The sequence below is a fragment of the Balaenoptera borealis genome (genome assembly GCF_965194805.1).
Source record: "Balaenoptera borealis genome assembly, chromosome: 8".
Taxonomy (NCBI): Eukaryota; Metazoa; Chordata; class Mammalia; order Artiodactyla; family Balaenopteridae; genus Balaenoptera; species Balaenoptera borealis.
Genome location: NC_138865.1, coordinates 92,194,617 through 92,212,817, shown reverse-complemented (window position 1 = coordinate 92,212,817; position 18,201 = coordinate 92,194,617). Strand labels below are relative to the sequence as shown.

Below are 18,201 nucleotides of genomic sequence, written 5' to 3'. Positions count from 1 at the left end.
ACACTGAAGGGACGTGAGCAGCAATAAAAGCTGTGTAGATAAAGGATACAATCTGACAGCTCTTAGACTAAATCTGACACAAAAATAAATTGTTTTGTTGTTAATTTTACATGGTGTTTGTTCTCACAATGTTTTGTGTATGTGTGTGTGCATGTGTATGTTGCCAATATTTTTTTAACAAATAGGATTTTAAGTAAAAATCAAAATTAGCATAAAGGAATGCAGACCACCCCGGGATGGGAATGGCCTTTTACTGACTAAGGTACCTCTGCAGCATGGGGCTGAAATCAAAAGTCTCAATAAAGAGAAAACAATATGTTCCACTCTTGTTAAAAAAGCTCAAGAGGGACTGAAGTGTTCACTATTTTTCAGAAATAAAACAATTGGTCATAAAACATCCCAACAACTGCTATTTCTAATGACTGAATAACAGAAGAGTTTCCAATAATCAAAACAAATAGAGCCATATAGAATTCAAACACCTGTATAATAAAATCTAACAAAACAAAGCTAACAGGAAAACTTGAAAATTGAGACACGTATGTAATGTGTTAGGAAAGGGGTTAATAGCTTTTTTCAGTAAAAATCCATGCCTTTTCTGAAATGCATAATTGAGCAAATCATATAAATATATAATACATACCTGGGGCAACAGGAAAAACAAACATGAAAAAGTAGCCTGAAAAATTGAATAAATACAAATCAGAATACCTAAAACAGGAAAAAATGATTAGTTGCAAAACAGGGTTGGAGAGGATGTGAGCATCCTGTGCAATGGGGCATGTTGGGAATCACTGGGAATGGTTTTCACACTCTTGAGGACCATTTCACACATCACAAGGCATCAGAACGGTTATATGATCTTACCTGGTAATCCCACCCATTGCAATATAGATCTCAAAGCAAGGATCAAAAATGATTTTTAAATGCTATATGCAAAAGATTTTTTATTGTGGCAATATTTATTATATATATATATATATATAATAAGTAATATTAAACACCTGACCGTTTGGGAGTAAAGTCAATTATGATAAAATAATAGTTACTGATAATATAAAGCTATTAAAGTTAGTAAATAAAATAACTGTATAAATCCATAAATTTTTAGATTAAGTTTTTTAAAAAGCATAATTGTTATATTAACATATAACAGAGTTTACAACTCTGGAAAATATATGTGCATATGGTTGTAGTTCAGAGGAGAAAATGAAGAATTGAAAGTATATAGTAAAAGGATAATGGTAATCATCTCAAATTTAATTTTTAGAAATATTTTTCTGAGTTATTTTATTAATAAATTAAGACTTTTCAAAAGACCGCACAGTGGAGATAATGTAGCACATTAAGCACCAGGTCCAAGGCTAAAAGATGGTTTCCCAAACCTAGAAGGGGCGGGGGCTCTGGCAGCACAAGGAACAGAAAGAGGGCATCTCCTCAGCAACCTGGGCTGTGCCATGTTGAGGAGCCATTAAGCAGATTCCAGGTTAGAAGAGACAGAGGTGCCACAGCCGCCAGGACCAGGGATGCGATGGGAAGTTCCTGCGGACCCTAATTTTACTGTCCATCTAGATTATTTTCTTATCCAAATGTGTGAGCACTGTTAACTTCACTCATGCAGTGTCTCCCAGGATTTTGCAAATCATTTTTTGTTTCTTTTGTTAAATGTAATCTTTCAGTCTTTCAGTCTTCATTGATGAGAAAGTTCCAGATTCTATGAGTGAATATCTTCTTTATCCCTTTTCATGATTGTTGTTACAATTTTTTAGAAATCCCACATGATTACATCACACAATCTTACCTCATTGTCTCCAGCCTGGCAAACTCTCTCCAGCAGTAGCTGTCCTTGTTACCTCTGGAGCCCACACCTCATGCAGGTGGAGGTCTCCATCTTCTGTGCCCCTCCTCCCGCCCAGACAAAGGGCTGTATGTACAGACACAACAAGTCTGCCAAATTTTATTGAGCTACTTGCTCTTCTGGGCAAAATAGTGGGGTGTCAAAAAAAAAGGAAATCAGGTCTTCAAAATTACAAACAGCATTTGCCTTCTCCTCATCCTGCTTCCAAGTATCTAGGAGAGGAATTGAAAGCAATGATTACAGACTCTTTAGAGGACTAGAGAAAATGGGTAGCTGCTGTGTATTGGGAGATGTGGAGTGGGGGCTAGGGAGGCTTAGATCATAAGATTTAACCAGTAACATCTGAGGCAAATGATGACTGAAATACTTTAACTGCATTTCTTGCTGGAGTTTTCAGAACCTAGTCAGTTATCTAACCAGCTGTCAGATGTTTCAAGGGTCCACATCTGAGCAAGATGCAAAGGAGGGTTTAGCAGCCACAAAATTGGTGGTCTTGGCCTCTACATGTCACTGATGATCTAGGCAGAGACCACTCAGAACCTTTGATAGTACAGGCATCACCCTTTATCTGAATCTAGTCTGTTCCTGGAAATGTGTTGGCTGGTAAATTTCCAGATGGTAGGAGTCCTTTCCGTTATCTTGTATGAGATGAACAATAAAGCATTCCCACCTCATCCAAAAAGCCCAACCAGTTTCCCTAAATATCACTAAAATATTCTTAGACATTTATTAGCGTTTAATATCTAATGCACAACGCATGGATTGTTGTATATGACAATCCACCAATGATTTCTGCATAATATGAAGCATTTAAAACACCAGTTCTTTAATGCTTAATCAGTGGTTATTCATGTGTGCATAATACAGAGTATGCTTTCCCACCACAGTACAGTGGATATATATTAATGTAAATGAACAATAAAATAAAATGTTAAAGAAATATAACAAGTATAAATAACATTTAGCAAAATAAAATAAGCAAGCAAGACAATTTTTTGAGTGGTTATGTATTGATTAAAGAGTTAACAGAGTGAGATTGGATGGGCTAGAGTGAGCCTACGAAGGACTAAGTGAAGCCATAAATGCCTGAGATTTGCCTGTGGCTAAATCCTGGGACAGTCTTCTCTCCTTGGCTCTTGAGACTCCAGAAGTATGTGGCTGTGAGCTATCAAATGGGATAAAGTAATGGGATGAAGAAAATAAAAAATTTATGTCTGTTTGCATTTCTTTGCTTTCATTAATACAGCTCTTGACAACATGAGACTGGGCTGTGATTGCATTTCGGAATGTGATGTTTCTACTCCTGTCACTTGCACCTGCAGTCATTATTTTGTCTGCATCACTTAAATTTATTTTAAAGATTGACATTGAATATTCATTGCTCCTCTTCTTCTTCCTCTGACCAATGCTAAATGTCAAGTTGAGCAAGTTCCACTCTATCAGACGAAAAGTTTTCACTTGATAACCTGGGGCCGATGCACATATGTAATGCATAGCACATTGAAGCAGTGTGGTCCTAGGGGAAGGACAGCTGAATTACAACTGCAGCGGTACATCTTATCACTGAGACCCAGACACAGTATAAACATTTTCATTGGTGCCCAAAGGCAGATTATAGTGGATTTTCTATTCAGATGGTGAGTTCTGAATAACATTTTTTGCAAGTTGTAACAGGGAATAGTAAGAGTTCAGATAGCAAGGGGTACCTGTGAATGGTGTTCGCTTGAAGGCAGTGTGGGCTTTGGCATCAGACAATCCTGGATCCATAGCCTGGCTTCCCCATTTATTAGCTTGTATGATCTTGGGTATGGTAGTTAATGACCCTCAGTTTCCTCAAATGTAAAATAGGGATAATAATACTTAACTTACAATGTTATTATAAGATCATAATATGCATATATGGTGTCTGACACACAGATGTCCAATTAAAAAAAAACAGCAACTACTTCTATTAGTCTATTAACATGTGGATGTAAACAACAGAAATTTAAGAAAGAAATGTATAAAATAAACTGAATACAGCCTCTTTGTTATTGGGATAATAAGAGGAAAATGAGACTAATTACTGTTATGCACAAAAAAACAGAGGGAACACCATGCTTTTAAAAGCAGGATGATTCACTGTAAGTTACATTTTTCTTCTTCATCTTGGCAGCACCGTATAAGAAAGCAACACCGGTCTGTTTAGTGTTTTGCTGAGTGTTTGATGCTGTTAGTGTTAAAGTCCAAAATTAATTCCCCCAGTTCATTCTTCATCCACAGCAGTAGTAATTGAATCCTTCTGTAATAGCCGTGTCCTGTACACATTACAACAGGCCCAGGCCAAGGGCTGTTTTCAAACACATTTGTGTATACTTTCTGGAGGTCAGGTTGGTCACCACTTGTACAGAGATGTCTCAGGAAAAGCCCTCGTACCCGAGTAGCCTTCAGGGCCCGATACACCTCTCACATTTCCTAGACCAGCATTTCTTGTTCCCTAAGGCTGGGCTTCCTCCTTCATTCTCAGGTGTCTGCTAGTTTTCCTGCCTGTGTCCCAGTCTCCTAAACCTGGTGCATACTCTATGCCCCTGCTCACCTCTAGTCTTTTCTTCTTCAGGGATCCTAGTACCCATCTTTGGTCCAGAGCCACTGCCAGAAGTAGTGTCATGGAGGAAAAGAGATTCCATGACCCAGGCTCCCCCAAAGACTGAAATCTCCAAGCTCTGCCTCTGAGTCTGGGCCCCCAGATAGACTTCCTGGCATACCACGTAGGTCTAGCCATATCTGAGCCATCCCGAATGGCTGCTTCTCCAGGACTGGGGGTAGAGGTGGGGAGAATGAAAGAAAGGAAGACCCCATCAAGAGGATGGGAGGATCACTCATGTCAGTCAAATGAGGTGGTTAAGAGTGTAGGCTCTGGAGCCAGACTACCTGGGTGTGAACTCCAGCTCTGACCTTTACTAGTTATGTGACCTTGGACAAGTCACTTAATACTTTTGTTCCTAAGTTTCCTCACCTGTAAAATGGAGATGGTAACAGTACCTCTCTCATAGGTCCTTAGGAAGATTAAGCAAGTTGCTACATTGATAAAGAGCTCAGAACTGTGCCTTCCACATATTAAGTGCTAAATAATTGTTGATGATGATGGTGACCAAAAGCCTCCAGCAAAGGAATGACACCTAGGCTCCTTAGCATTGGCTTGTATGATCTTGGGTGAGGTGCTTAATCTAGGCTTGCCTAGCGCGGGCCTGTTTCTCCCTCAGGACACAGGCCTTCTGCACCCTACCCCTGAACACAGCTCTCTGTTTCACAAGCCCCCAGATCACTGTGCTGGAAGTTCATGTCTTTGTTACATTCTTTGTTTCTGCTTCCCTCAGCTTAGAGTGCTACTTTCCCACCCGAGCCTCCACATTGTACCTCCCTTACTTTAAGTCTTATCTCATGAGCCAGCTTCTCTGCAAAACCCAGGAGGCGTGGATCAATTTATCATGGGGTATAAATGTTTGCTTCGTCCCTAGATTCGAGCTGATTGAAGGCAGGGACATAACCCTCCTATCTTCACCCCCCGGTACTTGGGAGAGTGCCTGGCACATAGTAGGCACTAAAGGCATCAAATGTCTTTCTTTCTGCATGATTGACTGGTCATCGATGTCAGTGACTGGATGATATCTATTTCATAAGGACTTCGTGTAAATCATTTAGCAGAGTGCCTGTCACAGGTGTTAAAGTTATTATATTTATGGCTGTTGCTGCTCTTTTGTTGTAGAGTAGAAAGAGCCCAGGCTTTGGAGCTAAACAAACATTGACTTATAGACCAGTTTTTTCACTTAAATGCTGCAGGAACTTCAGTTTCCTCAACTATAAATTGCAGTTATCATACCTATCTCGGCGCAAAAAAAAAAAGTAAGCAATCAACAAATAGGTCCCTTCTCTTTCTCCTCTGTGGCTGTCTAATTTTGTGACCTGGCTCAATTTCCTTCACTTCTCTGGCCCAGGTTCCTCACCTTTAAAATAAGGACATTCAACTAGATGATCTCCATGTTTCCTGTCAGATCTAAATGTCAAAACTATTGAACTCATCATCTTTTCCCCTTAAATCTACTCATTCTCTGTCCCTGAGAGAGATTCTTTCCTTGATAACTATTTAATGTTTTAATATATTAAACTGTCTCAATTTTCAGTCTCTCTCGATGTCTATCTCTCTGTGTCTCTCTTGAGACCATAGGGTGGTCCAGACGCAGGGCCTCTGCACGACTCCAGAAATCATTCATACAATAGGACTGTATGTGAGTAGCACCCCAGGAATTGTGCCCTGCAGCAGCCCTCAGTCCTGGATGGATTCCCTTCACAGTGTAGTTTAGTGATGCCTGCGGAGCATGTAGAGGAAGAGTCTCCAGCTTTCCTTGGGTCCAGCAAAAAAGAATCTGCACCTAAGAGTGAACAATTTTGGGACCAGATGGAGCGTCACATTCATGGCCTTTCCTTTCCTGTTCTGCCACAGACTTTGCAAATGGGCATCGAACACTTCTCTGGACTCTTCGTGCTGCTGTGCATTGGATTTGGTCTCTCCATCTTGACGACCATCGGTGAGCACATAGTGTACAGGCTGCTGCTCCCACGCATCAAGGACAAATCTAGGCTGCAATACTGGCTCCACACCAGTCAGGTGAGTGCCACAGGCATCTTCCTCCAATATTCCTAAACGTCAGAATTCCCAGTAATCGGAGAATCCAGGGCCCCAAGTCAGACTGACAAATGACAGGTTACCAAGAGAACCAGGGTGTGTAGACACTCTCAACGTACAAGATGGAGTTCCCTCTATCCCATTAATTCACTTGCCCCTTAAATTAAGCTATCCCATAATGCTCGTGCCTTTCATATAACCCTCCACTGTTGCTCAGAGTGGAAGCAATAGCGTCGCTTTTAACCTGGCTTCTCTTAGTGACAGTCTGAAGAGATGGTGTGAAAGATCTGTTTCCTATAGACTCTTTTCTTGCCAAAATTGAAACCCATTAAATGAGCTTGAAGTCCATTTCCCTTTAGATGAACCTACCAGCCCCTGTTCTCACTGCATTTCAATGGTCCAGAGCTTTGAAGTCCACTGGTGCCAAGGCCAAGCTCATAGGATCAAAGTTCCTTCATGTAATCCAGACACCTACACACTCACAGAGAGAACTGAAAATGTCAGGCAGACCACCATTCAAGCGTATGATGGAAACTGGCACTGAGAGCCGAAATGTACTCCGAAGGCTTCTTACTGATGAAGGAGCTCTAGCAAAGGCAGCAGTTCCCCCCTGAGCGCGGTGTCGGGCGAGGCCGGAGGAGCCATCCTGACCTCCCGACGGACTCCCTCCTACTTCCCAGTGCACTATCGCAGCCTCTCAGTAATGAGGCTGCCAGTTCTGCCATCTTTGCCCCCTGCATTGTTATGCTGACTCTCTGCTTTGTTAACACAGTACTTTTTTTCTAGATAGGTCACTATCATTGGTTTGGTTACATGTGAACCCTGTTGTTCCTACTTTCATCCTAGGACCTATTTGGTCTCCTAAGGAGGACTCTGCAGACAACTGATCCTCTCCATTGTATGTTAGCATGATTAATTTAATTAATCAGGAGTTCTTACCTTCTTTGTTTTGGCTGTTAAGAAGTCAGACTTAAGTTTTTGACTCACCTTTAGTGATTGTACCAGGCCCTTTGCCACGCATTGGTTATGATAACTCTTCTTTATATCACATACCTTTTTACAACTCAGAGTATTTCTAAGCTTCCCATCAAATTACTTTTCTTTCCTCCAGGTAGAATAATAACATAATTAGAATTTTTGCTCTCTTGAGATTTGGGACTGAATATTGATCTTTTTTCCGGCATCACTGTTAAGTTGTTTAAAGAGGCCTAGGTTTGTAGTGAAGAGATTAAATCTCAGGGGGTACTTTGTCCCCTGGTTGTGTGTTTCTAACAGTCTCTGTGTGTGAATCTGTTCTTTCTGCCAGAGATTACATAGAGCACTAAACACATCATTCGTAGAGGAAAAGCGGCAGCGTTTCAAGACTAAGCGTGTGGAAAAGAGGTAAGAAGAGGCCGGTTCCAGGTGTCATGTATGTTTGTTAAAAGTTTAGAGATGTAACTGAGACTTCATGCTCAAAAGGGAAATTATGTATAATGAATCAAATCAGGACCAAGTTGTTGATAAACACCATCAGTAAAAATATGTGGTCTCAAATAGAAATAGAACAGACAAAATAAAAAACATATCTGTACATACATGGACACTGAAATGCAGTAGAAGCAATATATGTTGTGGTTTAAGTGCTGGTTTGATCTCTAAGGTCAAGCATCTGGATCCAAATACTGACTCTGACACTCACAATATGTGTAGTCTTGGGCAAGTCCTTTATTTAACCTCTCTATGCCCCAATTTCCTCATTCGTGAAAATGAGATAAATAGAGTACCTACTTTCTAGAGATGCTATAAGAATTCAATGAGATAACACATCTAAAGCCCTGAAAACAAAGCTATTTTAGCTATTATTGTGTACAATATACAAGTTAGACTTAATTCATAAGTACCACAGGCAATTTCATGCAATATTGCCCTTTTGGCATGTTTCCACTCCCCACTCCTTTCCAGCACTCCTAGGAATATTTGAAATATGCAACAGACGTGTTCTGTTTAACCCATTTCCCGGCACTGTTACTACAAACTCCCCAGAAAAGAGCATCTCATTAATAGGAAGTAACAAGCATTAAATGCATAGTTGACATTTGAAAATTGAAACTCTGTACCTTCCCCACATCCAGCCTGTGGAAGACTGTTGCCTCATTCATGGTGGCTAAAGATGTTAGAAGTATTTGGGTCTAGTACCTGGCTGGCCTCTGTTTCATGCTGCCTAAGACAGCCTCCTTGTTCTTTCTTATGTCCAGAGGCCTCGGTTTACAGCATTTCCTCCAAGCAACTCTGTCATCTATGGCAGATCCTCAGCTCCAAGCATGGCTTTCTGGGTAATTTTAAAACCTGACACTCACACTCCCTATTCACAATAGAGGACAAGGAAAAGGGGGTGGAAAACATGATTCTTTTTCATTGTTTTTACCTCCTCGGGGAATGCTGCAGTCCCCTTCTCTGCAATTTGCATCGAGCTTGTCAGAATCATTTCTGTTATCTCTTAAAGCCTCTCTTCCCAGGCAGCGAGCACACCCCCCTCTCCCTCAGGGTCTGTGGTGTTCCTGTATCACACTGCGGCCCCATCAGCAGCAAGCTGCCTACTAATCAGGTCACAGCTGTTCTATGTCGTGTTACACATATTTTTTCTATGATTATTTTTAACATAAATTTTTAACGAGAGAGGAACACAAGAAGACATAGCAGCAAAGACACCATCTCATAATAACAAAGCATTTGTTTTCCAGCCATAAGAGAAACAGGGAGCTGCCAGTGATCCCATTTCCAACTGTGAGATGACTCCTATTCACATTTCTCTCACCTAAATTCAGAACCAAATGCATCTTTCACTCAGCTTATCCATTTTTGTTGGCAGATTCCCTTCTGAAATCCCTTATTTTGAGAAGGAGCTAAGGCAACACACACTCATGGCTTATTGGGCCCATGTTTCCTGTGGTACCTCCCTACAACCCAACACCCACCTATAACCTTTCAAACGCAGTGAGTGTTTGAGGGCTCACAGCTGTCACATCTCTTCTGAATGGTCTAGTGGAGTATTGAAAGTCAGCGTTACAAAATTGTCCTGTGAAAGCTTTTTAGTGTTAACTTCAGTTAACTCACTGGTCGCCTTACACTCTAAGGCTGAGGAAAGCTTACAAACCACAGTCAAAGCACTGTAGAGGCCAACAATATAACACGTTCATTTCTTCCAATTAGACACCATATCTGGCATTCAGCACCTATCACCTTGCATTCATAGGTGGCTCAGAGCTGCATGTCAATCATCAGAGCACTTGTGATGCTACCACCTAGAGTATGTCATGGAAGCCAGCTTTTGCTTATTCTTCTATATTATATTCCCAGATATATGTACAAAGCTCTGGAGAAAACCAGATTGGTTATTTCTATTTGCCTGATTTCTGAGGTTGCCTGGACATTCCAGGAAAATGTGTCGATGCCTAACTCCCAGGTTTTCCCCACTATGAATCATTCCATGATGCTAGAGTTAGGTCCGTTGGCTCAAAAACTCTCTCCCTCTTTTTTCTTTGGAAGAATATCTATGCAAATACCTTTATCTGCTGCAACTTGACATCCCTCCCCTATGTTTCATATTTATGGAGTGAATAAAATAATAGATAAATGAATGAATTACTAACATACGGGTTTGAGGAAAGGCCTGGGGAAATTATGGGCCATGGTATGAAAAGATTTTGCTCCTTTTTTATTTAAAGCAGAGGGGAAAAGTAGATATTGCAAAAGACTATATATATAGTCCTTAGTTTATTCAACATGTGATTTCATGTAAATTTTGGTCTGTTCTTCACTCCACTGGGTTTCCAATACACCTCCTCTTTTCTCTTTCCTCTCACCTCAAGATATACAAAAATTGTAAACCATATATTTGCAAATAACACATGCCACAAACAAGATTGTTTTGAAATTATTCAAACTCAATAGGAAAAGATTTGAAGGAAGAATTAAAGGGAACTGTAAGGCTAGAAGGAAAATTATAACCACACCTTTGACCCAGTGTAAAGACAATGGAGCTGTAAGTGAGCTCATTATAGAACTTTTACCCAGCCCAGGACACAGGAAAGCTGGGCTGTGGTGCTCCCTGCTCATTTATATGGGACTTAAACCATGAGAAATGTTAAAGAACTGCAGAGTGGTTTGGAATGTGTTTGTGTGTTTTAATGGCTCGGAGCACGTATCAATCAGTTTTTGCTGTGTGAGAAATTATCTCAGTTCATAACGTTTTAAACAACAGTGAGTTGCTTATGAATCTATGTGTCAGCTGTGCAGGCTACTGATTTGGGCCAAACTTGGCTGATCGCAGTCACATTTGCTCCTGTGTCTACAGCCAGCTTGGGGAAAGGAGGGAGAAGCAGAGGGCTGGCTGGTCTAGGATGGCCTCAGCTGGTTAACCGGGAAGACTGGGGACTCTCTCCAATGGTCTGTTATCAACCAACAGACTAGTCTGGACTGGTTCCACTGTAGCAGCAGGGTTCTGAGAGAGGCAGTGGAAGTGTGCAAGACTTGGAACCACCACCTGCCACTTCTGCCACTTTCTATTGGCCAGAACAAGTCATGAGACCAGGCCAAATTCAAGGGGGAGGGAAAGAAGACTTTCCCCTGGAATCCCCCTTGATAAGGGTGAGTTGCTAAGTCACACTGCAGAGGGATATGGATGAAAGGAAGAACGAAGGATTATGATCGCTTTTGCAATCTACCACAGGGCAAAATGAAACAGGATCACCCTAGTTAAGTCCTTGTGTTTTTGTTCTTATCCATGTAACTGAATCAACACTTAATTATTTCTCCCTCTTCCCTTCCCCTGCAGGTCCTTCCCTTCTCCTCCTGGTTAGTAAGAGTCCAGGAATAAAGTCTTGATTCAGTTACATGGATGGGAACAAAGACACAAGGACTGAATAGAGTGTTTCTATTTTGTTTTGCCCTGTGGTAGATTGCAAAAGTGGTCATAATCCTCCTCGGCCTCCTCCTCCTCCTTCTCCTTCAACAAGGCTAGAAGAAATTAGCAGCCATGTGCTTAGGGCGCTAATCTGTTCTTATAGCAAGAAGCTCTTCTCATTGCATCTGTCAAAGTGTATTTCAGAAACCAGACCCCCTCTTCCTGTGCCTGGTCAGCAGTAACTCTTTTGCTGTCTACAGCCATCTCAAGGATGGTGGTAGGTGGCTCGACACGAGCCTGAAAGAGGATTATGAATCTATTTCAATTTGACTTTCATTATTCCAGCAAGAACTTGAGGCTTTCTTGGGTCGTTTTTTTTTTAAGCTTCAGACCTCAGCTGTCATTCTCAACTCACAAAGTCTCCCTATAATGGGACACTTTTGGCTGAAACCTGCAGCTTGTATGCTTTTATTCTCCTCAAACTCAACTAGTAAACATCAGGGTTGTCCTGCGGGGCTAAGGATGAGTCATATTAGAGTATCTAGCAGCAGGACCATGCTTAGAGTCCAACAGCTGAATAAACAGAATCTCATTTCTACCAAAGCATCATCTTCATAGCCATAGACTGTTTCAAGTCAGTGCAGATTTCTGAGCCTCACTGGCAGGAAGAGAACAGAAAAGCATCTAAGGTTCTTCATAAAAGAATGTGCCATACCCTGGTCCATCAGCCCTCCAGGTAAAACACCCATTCAAGTTTCAGGACAGCATGAGACTTGATGAACCATTGAACTTCAGTTGAAAAGAATTGCATTGGCTCCTTTTATTCCCCTGACACTCCAGCAGGCAGTCTGTCCATGGTTTTGTGACTCCATCTCCATCTGCGTACCCAGTTCTATATTACTCACAAGGAAGTAGCTAAAAGATGGGGAGAGCTGCAGAGTAGAAAGTCGATCTAAAGTGTCTCTTGGTTTCCTAGGTCCAATGTGGGACCCTGTCAGCTCACTGTGTGGAATACGTCCAATCTGAGTCATGACAATCGACGAAAATATACCTTCAGTGATGAGGGGGGACAAAACCAGCTGAGCCTCCGGACCTACCAAGACATCCCTCTCTCACCAAGAAGAAGAGAGCTTCCTGCCTCGCTGACCACCAATGGGAAAGCAGACTCCCTAAATGGGGCTCGGAACTCAGTGATGCAGGAGCTCTCAGAGCTGGAGAAGCAGATTCAGGTGATCCAGCAAGAGCTGCAGCTGGCTGTGAGCAGGAAAACGGAGCTGGAAGAGTACCAAAGGACAAATCGGACTTGTGAGCCCTAAGTGGCCACGCTGCTCTCTTTTCTCAGTTCCTGGCCTTCCTCTGAGCCCTTAAGACACTTTGTAATGCTCTTTTGTAACTACTGACCAAGGTGGGGGGAAGCTGAGGTCTGGGTCTTCTTAGAGGTCAAGTCTGCTCTCTCTAGCCTGCAAAGCAGCAGCCAGTCTTCTCAAGCTCATTCCTAGGTCTCCAGGGTAGGAGTCTTTTTCAGAGAAGGAATCTTACATTAGTCAGAAGTAAACACCGTGTGAGGGATCTGTGAAGAACCAGACAACCCCAGCTCCTGTTAAATCTTTTCACCTGGTGCCACAGTAACATTTCTGGTTTTTAGCCCTTTCTCTGCACTATCAACAAGAGATAAAATTGTTACTCATACCTGTGTCTTACTGGGTTGTTGGTTTTAATCTGAGTATAGAGCGGGATTATTCAGGGTTGTGACTTTTGCTATAACTCCCCAGTGTAGATTTGTTCCTCCAGTCTGAATGGGGAGCCAGGGAAGAGCTAGAGAAACTTAGGACGGGAAGGTGGGTACTTAGAAAAATTAACTGAACTCATTCACATCATAGCAGGCCAAGGATTGATTGGATCAGGCAAGAGCCATGTTTTTGAAAGGGTCCTGGATCTCCAACATCATCCTAACATTTAGTAGGAACATGTTTACGTGCCACTATGAAAGGGAACAGGGACGTGGTGAGCGGAAAGAGCACAGGCAGAAGAGGCATTAAAATGTATCCCATGCTTTTCAAACAAAAGCTCTGGGCCAGAAAAGCAATTTGGCTAAGGAATGAATAGGCCCACACTTCTAATCTAATTAAGCATCTCCACTTCAGTGTGTGCCTTTCATAAAGGAAAGAGAGAAAAGCAAGGCAAGGATGTGGCCTTAGGATGAAACTGGAATATTCCTGCTAATTGCCTGCACACGACATGTGAGCTGGCACTGTGAGTTAAGGGAAGATGTTCTGCAAGCCATATATTTGGCTATTTTCAGATCAACAGTCACCTATGTCTTAGCTGTAGGAATCCCGGAAGTGAACTTCAAGCCTGTGAACACCACAAGCTTAAACATTCAGGAATGTGCCCTGTGCTTTTCATACCTATATGGATCACTAGCAAGTCAGTCTTGCAGCCTCACACCCCCTCATCTGTGAGAAATTGTGAACAGGAACTGGTCCCTCTGATTCTCCCCCAAACCCCATCTAATGCCTCCAAGAGATTGATATGAGTAAGCTGTTTCCCCTCTGCCTAGGTATCCTTTTCCAGTGTGCATAGGCTTGGACACGCAGAAAGGGAAAGGAATACGTGAACTATAGAACCTCAGTTCTCAGTCGCCTAGGAACTCGTTAGGATGCTGCCTGCTAGGGCTCTTCTCCCAAAGGATGAGATGGGAAAGGGGGTGGATGTGGGCTCAGAAACCTGTCACCAACACTCCCAGGTGACTGACGTGGTCTAAAAATTACTCTTCAGGAAACATTGTTCTAGAAATTTGGCTGCTCCAGGCATGGGGAGAATTGAGAAGAGCCTTTTTCAGAGTTTCTCAAAAGGCTTCAGCACACACCTGATGATTCACTGTCCACACAGCCACACCCACCCCAGGACACCATGTAGGACTAGACTTCCTTGTCTATCAATTAATTGCTTTATCTTCTCAGTTGCTTATCATCTTTGCTCCGCTCCAATCAGTTTGAAGGCCTACAAAGAGTGCTCAGCTCTGTGCCAAGCACCGTGCTCTGTAAGCTGCAGATCATTGGGAAGGCTCCTCAACCACAAAATTTCTTCCCCTACTTTTGGATGCAGTCCCTGCATTTCCACCAAGAGCTGCCCGGTCCCCCAAGGAAAGATAACACTTTAAGCTGCAATTAGATAACACTCTACCAATTAGCTGTCTGAGAAAACCCTGGGGGGGGATATAGGCTTAGAGATTCTGATGAGGGAGGTGGACGGGTTCTAAAGTTAGACTTCATCAACCTCACAGATGAAACAGTTCAACAATGAGGGAACAGTGATCCCTGGAAACAGAAAGGACAGCTCTGCTTTGAAATGCCCATTCTCCCATGTTCTCACCCCAGACACAAAAGGAGGTTTGCAACTGCTTTTGGAAGATTATGCCCCTTAGCCATCCCCGCCCATCTGCAACAGCTAAGGATGCTCTAGAGACTCTGCCATCATGCTCTGCACCCCTAACCTGTGTGCAGCCTGGGAGGCTGACGTATACGTGTACCTCAACTCACGTAACAACCATGCTCCTAATATTGTACCTGGACATTTTTTATAACGCAGCTCTGATTCTGACTGTATTTGAGAAGTTGGCTATTTAAAGGAACCCAGAGGTGAATTCTTTTGTAAAGAATCCTTTTGTAATGCAATTAATTATCCCTTAATGTATTTGTTTTGTAAGTTTGGATTTTTGTACATCAGGTTTACCTTAAGCTTCTCTACGGAGGCATTCTGAGCAGTGGTGATAACATGCCAGACCACCCTGCCTACCCACAAAAAAGTAGACGACCAGAGCATGGCTCCTCGAATATCTTCTGAGGAACTACTTGGCCAAAACTGCGGCCAGGATGTGGCCAGAAGCAGCAGGAGCTGAAAGCAGGCTTACTGCCGTCAGCATTGCTTGAAATGCCTCCATGTTCTGGACAAAGAAAAACAAAGCATAATCGCTTGTGTTGAAATGATGTAGTCTTCATGTTAAGTAGGAATGGTAATTGAACAGTGTTTTGCAATTTGTGAAACAGTGTGTTGTGTTTTGTAAAAAGAGTTCATGAAATGGTGGGTCCTTTGAAAACCTTCCTTCCTTTTCTGTTCCACCTCTGTTCTCTCAACTCCCCTCAGGCTCAAGAAACACAAAGATCAGAAGTCTTCAGGTGGAGGGTGGTTTTCTGGTAAAGAAGAAAGAGATAAGGGATGCTACCTTGCCTCCTACTGTGGGCTTCTCTTTCATGAGATCAGGAAGACCTCCATTTTTTTTTTTTAATTTTTATTTTTGGCTGTGTTGGGTTTTCGTTGCTGTGCGCGGGCTTTCTCTAGTTGCGGCGAGCGGAGGCTACTCTTCGTTGCGGTGCGCCGGTTTGTCATTGTGGTGGCTTCTCTTGTTGTGGAGCACGGGCTCTAGGCGCACGGACTTCAGTAGTTGTGGCTCGCGGGCTCTAGAGAGCAGGCTCAGTAGTTGTGGCGCACGGGCTTAGCTGCTCTGCGGCATGTGGGATCTTCCTGGACCAGGGCTCGAACCTGTGTCCCCTGCATTGGCAGGCGGATTCTTAACCACTGAGCCACCAGGGAAGCCCAAGACCTCCATTTTTTTCCAAGCTCTGATGCTAGGAAATCAGGTGCACGACAAGTCCACTATCACACCCCCCAACCCTGTTTTCCAAGGGGGAATTCCTGGCGCAGGAAGCATATAATAAAGTAGGACTGGGCAAGTTGGAACAGATAGGGCTGTTGGTTCATGTAAATAAAGAAAATAAGGGCCCCAGAGTGTGGCTGCCCAAGGTGGAGGAGCAGGGGGATCCCTCCAACAATTGAAGACAGGTTGGAAGAATGACTGGGACAGACAAGTGAGGCAGCCACAGGGACCCAATCAGTCGAGGTCTTTAAGGTGCCTGGAGGTGACTCTCCATTATCCACAGATCTTGCTGTTGCACAAACCTTATATGCGAGCTGCTGCTTCTGTGCCAACCAGCTAAGCGGTAAGTGGCGCAGCTGCTGAGCAGGACAGAGCTGTCATCTGGGCAACAGACTTCTCGGTGATGGTGCTGGGTCTGTTAGAGCCTTGGAGCTAGTGACCACTTCCTCAGTACAGATGAAGACTTAAGGGGAAAGAAACTACTAGTCTCTCCTCCTCCCAACTCATATATTTGATAGGCAAACCAGAAAATCCATCCAGTCTTCAGAAGGAACTACTTTCTAGTCATCAAAACCACTTCACTCTGCAGTGTTTACTTATTCCTTTCTTCACCCACCCACACCCATCTAATCCAGGATTCCCTCATGCTTTAAGTTTAGTTCCTAATCATTTTATGAAAATAACATACCTATAAGTATTTTCTTAAGGTTTGTAAAGAGTGTTTGCATTGTGTCTTCACTTTAATGTGTTTGCAATCACTCCGCTCCAGGAAGAACTGAAATGCTGTCTTGTGAGCATGAGGTGAACAGGCTGTTTTGCTCCAGCCACTTTTCTTGTACAACCACGTGGATGGACTACATGTCCTCAGGCCTTTTCCATTTTCAGTTTCTATGACTGTGGAATAAATGTTGAGATAAAAACTTCACTTCCAGATGTACTGCTGGCATTGTCTTTGGGGACTCAAATGTTGACATGATACCAGCCCCTTCCTAACAGGAGACCCAGTGATGCTGTGACTTATGCTTATTTCTTTGGTATAGTCCAAAGCGACACAAAACGTGCTGAGCAAACTCAGAGCCCTGGCATCATGCAGTTAAACTGAAATAGCTTCGTCTGACACATTCTAGGAAAAGCCACACTATTAAGAGATCTCTGAAAAACTCTGCTCCAACCACCCTCATTTAGTAATTCAACAAACATTTGTTAAAGAATTTATATTTATGTGCCAAGTGCTGGAGACCATCATAAGATGGGCATGGTCTTTAACCTCAGGGACCTTCTCATCTGTCCTCTTCACAACCTGTAAACTGATAATACTATATATAATAGCTGACATTGATTGAGCATCTATTTTAGTAACTGTGATCTCATTTAATCTCCATTAAAATTCCATGAGATTGGTACTCTAGACCTAGTCTAGAGTAGATAAACTGGACCTGTAGTTTATAGATGGAAAGTCCCACAGCTAATAATAGTGGCAGAGATTCATATGCAAGCAGTGCAATTCCAGAACAACCAGACTATGTTGTCAGAACACTGATTATTTCCTTACAACTTCCCCTTCTTCCTCTAACCCTCCCCCTCTCTAGTCTTTCTGCCATACTGCCTCCTGCCCATGCCTCAGCCTGGTCCCCAGCTCCACAGAAAGCTCACATGGTAATTGCACCTGCCATGGTCCACTGAACTCCACACTGTAGCCCTTGAGTAGCACGGAAATACTGTTTCAGGCATCTCTTTTTGCTTTCTAGTCCAACCAAGAACTGGTGCAAACACAGCTGCAAATCACTCAGCAGTCCTGTAGTCTCAGGCATTTTGCGATTAGCTGCTGGCAAACTTGCTGTCATGAATGTGCTAGCTGGATGGATGCATTCTTCCCACACAATCTTTTGGCATATACCCAAATCAAATCCTACAAAAATATAGACCTACTATAACCTAGTTCAACCACCAACTTACCCAAGTCTGTTGTGCATCATTCAGTCATTCATTTTTTAGATGCTTATTCTGAGCCAGGCATTGGGCTGGCTGCTGGAGATAGAAAGACATAAAGCAGATTCTGATCCCATGGAGCTCAGTCTAGTGGGGAGACACAAACTGGGAAAATAATGTGGCATGTACTCTGATAAAGAAATGCACAT

General features: G+C 42.7%; 1 protein-coding gene across 1 annotated transcript in view; it reads left to right on the top strand.

The window, feature by feature from the left end:
- GRIN3A (glutamate ionotropic receptor NMDA type subunit 3A) overlaps window positions 1–16,988 on the top strand; it is a 155,402-nt gene extending 138,414 nt beyond the window's left edge. The window contains exons 7-9 of the mRNA XM_082403798.1: window positions 6,339–6,503; window positions 7,828–7,904; window positions 12,383–16,988. Coding sequence (XP_082259924.1) covers window positions 6,339–6,503; window positions 7,828–7,904; window positions 12,383–12,722 — 582 coding nt within the window. The 3' untranslated portion in view covers window positions 12,723–16,988. The remainder of the gene's footprint in view (window positions 1–6,338; window positions 6,504–7,827; window positions 7,905–12,382) is intronic.
- The last annotated feature ends 1,213 nt before the right edge of the window (window positions 16,989–18,201 follow it).